Raw genomic sequence first — 2,684 nt, forward strand, 5'->3', positions numbered from 1 at the left:
CCCATCGGCCGCCCGGTCCGGGTCCCTCGCGCGGCGAGGCAGTCACGCGCGAGAATCTTCGGCCGCCGATCCGACAACAGTTGGCAGCCCCCCCCCGCCCGCCCCCGGCACACGGCCGCCGGCAACCGTTGGTTGGCGCGGCCGAGGCCGTATGACATGTCGGCGGCGGCGGCCGGGCGCGCCCCCTGGCGATGGGAGCGCGGGCTGCCCGGGCCGACCGTGCCCAGGGGGGGGGGGGGGGGAAGACGGCGGGGAAGATCCTCCCTTGGACGGCGTATTTTTCCCCCGGGCCGAGGCCGTCGGGCTCGGGCAAGGGTCCCTCTGCGGGCCGTGACCCCCTCGCGGCCCCCACGCAGGGGCGCGCCCGGCTCCCCTTATCTCTCGGGCCCGGCCCGGGGCCTCGGGCCCTGCCGGGGGGGAGGGCGGCGGATGACGATCGACCGGCCAGGGCGTCACACGCGCGCCCCCGGCATGCGCAGGCGCGCCCGCGCGCACGCCCCCCCCCCTCGCCCCTTGGGCCGGTGCATCTGCCACGGCGCATGCGCCTGCCGCGGGCTCTCGGCCCCGGCCTCCCGGTCTGCGGGCGTTGCAGCCAACGCAGCGGCGAGCGGGGAATGCACACTCATCTGCGCCGCGAGAGCGCGCTCGTGGCCAGGTGCGCGTCCGGGGCCGCCAGTGGGACCGGGGCGCAGTGACCGCGTCTTATCCCCCCCCCCCCCCCCCCGCCTCCCGCCGAGGAAAGGGCGATGGCCCGGATGCGCCTGCCGGGAAGCACGGCAGGCCGCACATCCGCCCCCCCCCCCACGCCCACTTCTTCCGCGGCCGGTCGCCCGCGCGACCCGAAAGAGCCACAACCCACCCGAGGGCAGGCAACTGGGCTCCGGGGGAGAGGGGCGCCGCCAGGGTGGCGTCGGGCGGGCCGCGCCCGGCTGGCCGGGTGGGGGACGGCCCCGGCGTGAGAAGAAGCGACCCCGCGGGAAGGCGCACGTGCGAGCCACACATGATGGTGTATTCTTAATCGGCACACCAGAACACAGGCCCATGGCGCATTGTGGGCCCGAACCAGGAGCAAGGGTTCGAAAAGGGAAGAAAGACCCCCCCTCCCGCCCGCCCGCCCGCCCGCCCCCCGGCCAGCGAGAGATGCGAGGCAGTCAGTTGCCATCGCCCAGGGCATCCGGGTCCGGCAGGTCCGGCAGGGAGTCCAGCGGGTAGAAGTCCGCGGTTTGGAGGTCCGCATGGGCGGTCAGATGGTCGACGAAGGTGGCCAGGTCCGGGTCCCGGTCGAGGGTGGCACTGCAGCCGATGACCACCAACAGGCGCCGGGCCCGGGTGATGGCCACATTCAGCCGGCGCACATCGGCCAGGAAGCCCACCTCGCCGTCGTCATTGGACCGGACCATGGACAGGATGATGACCTCCTTCTCGCGGCCCTGCATGCCGTCCACGGTGCCCACCTCGATGCGGGTCATGTCCGGGCCGGGCAGGGCGCCGGGGCCGGGCTTCTTGGCCGCGGCGGCGGCGGCCTTGGCGGGCCGCCGGCCGGCCGAGCCGGCCCCCTTGCGGCCGGCCCGCTGGCCGGCCCCCGGCGAGCTGGACGCGTGCGACGCCGGGACCGGCGGCGAGGTGGCCTGGACGTGCGCCAGGCCGGCGGTGATTTGGCGGACCTGCTGCGCGTAGGGCGAGATGATGGCCAGGGCATCCGGCGACAGGCCGGCCGCCAGCAGCATGTGCGCCAGCAGCACCGCCAGGCGCGCCTCATTCGGGTTGCTCTTGGACTCGGAGGCGAGCACCTGCCGGAGGAGGCGCTTGGCCCCGGGCGGACCGGTCGCCGGGCCGCCGGCCGCCCCGGCACTCGGGTTGACCTCCTCGAAGCCCGCGCACCCGACCGTGTCGATGAACACCAGGGGATGGGCCAGGAGCGGCTGCAGGGGCCCGGACTGGGTGGACTTGCCGCCGCCGCCGCCGCCGCCGGCCGGCTCGGGGACCACGTCCGCCAGCAGGTGGCCGGCCACGGCCGGGGCCGACTCAATGCGGCCCTGGTACAGCCGGCGATTGGACCACTCGGCAATGTGCCGATTCATGCGGTACTGCACGGTCAGCATGGTGACCGGGTCATTGGCGGGCCGGGCATCCGGGTGCGGCCCCGGGACCGGCACCCCGGCGGGCGGGCTGCTCGGCACGAAGGAGGTCGACCAGCGCCGGGCCAGGCGCTCGAAGAGCGTGTGCGACAGGATGGCATTCCCTCGCGGGTTGGACAGGGTCACCGTCGGCGGGAGCTGGTGCGGATCGCCGCAGAGGATCAGCCGGCGCCCGCGCAGCGCGGCCAGCCAGCACTCGGCCTCCATCGACTGGGACACCTCGTCGATGATGACATAGTCGAAGGGCGGCCCGCCCGGGCTGGAGGCCGCATCGCGAGGGCCCCCGAAGGACCGAACGTGCCGCGAGTCGGCGCCGCTCAGGGTGGACAGCACGACGTTCGGCACCTGCAGCAGGGTGTGGTCCAGGAGCTTGGCCTCGCGCCTGGCCAGGTCCCTGCGCAGGACGCGCAGCTCGGCATACGCCCGGGCTCGGTGGCCGTAGGTGGATTTCGAGCCGGTGAGTGACAGGACGTTGGTTTGGATTTCGCGGCGCAAGTCCCGCAGGACCTCGCCTTGGTCACTGCGGGGGTGGGGTGGGGGGGGGGG

General features: G+C 74.9%; 1 protein-coding gene across 1 annotated transcript in view; it reads right to left on the bottom strand.

Moving 5' to 3' along the window:
- Positions 1 to 1,112: 1,112 nt before the first annotated feature.
- H696_05723 (hypothetical protein) overlaps positions 1,113 to 2,684 on the bottom strand; it is a gene marked incomplete at its 5' end in the record, with an annotated part of 11,479 nt that continues 9,907 nt past the window's right edge. Inside the window, one exon of the mRNA XM_009499538.1 lies at positions 1,113 to 2,658. Within this exon, the coding sequence (XP_009497813.1) occupies positions 1,152 to 2,658 (1,507 nt within the window). The 3' untranslated portion in view covers positions 1,113 to 1,151. The remainder of the gene's footprint in view (positions 2,659 to 2,684) is intronic.

This window comes from Fonticula alba (genome assembly GCF_000388065.1).
Source record: "Fonticula alba strain ATCC 38817 unplaced genomic scaffold supercont2.13, whole genome shotgun sequence".
NCBI lineage: Eukaryota > Rotosphaerida > Fonticulaceae > Fonticula > Fonticula alba.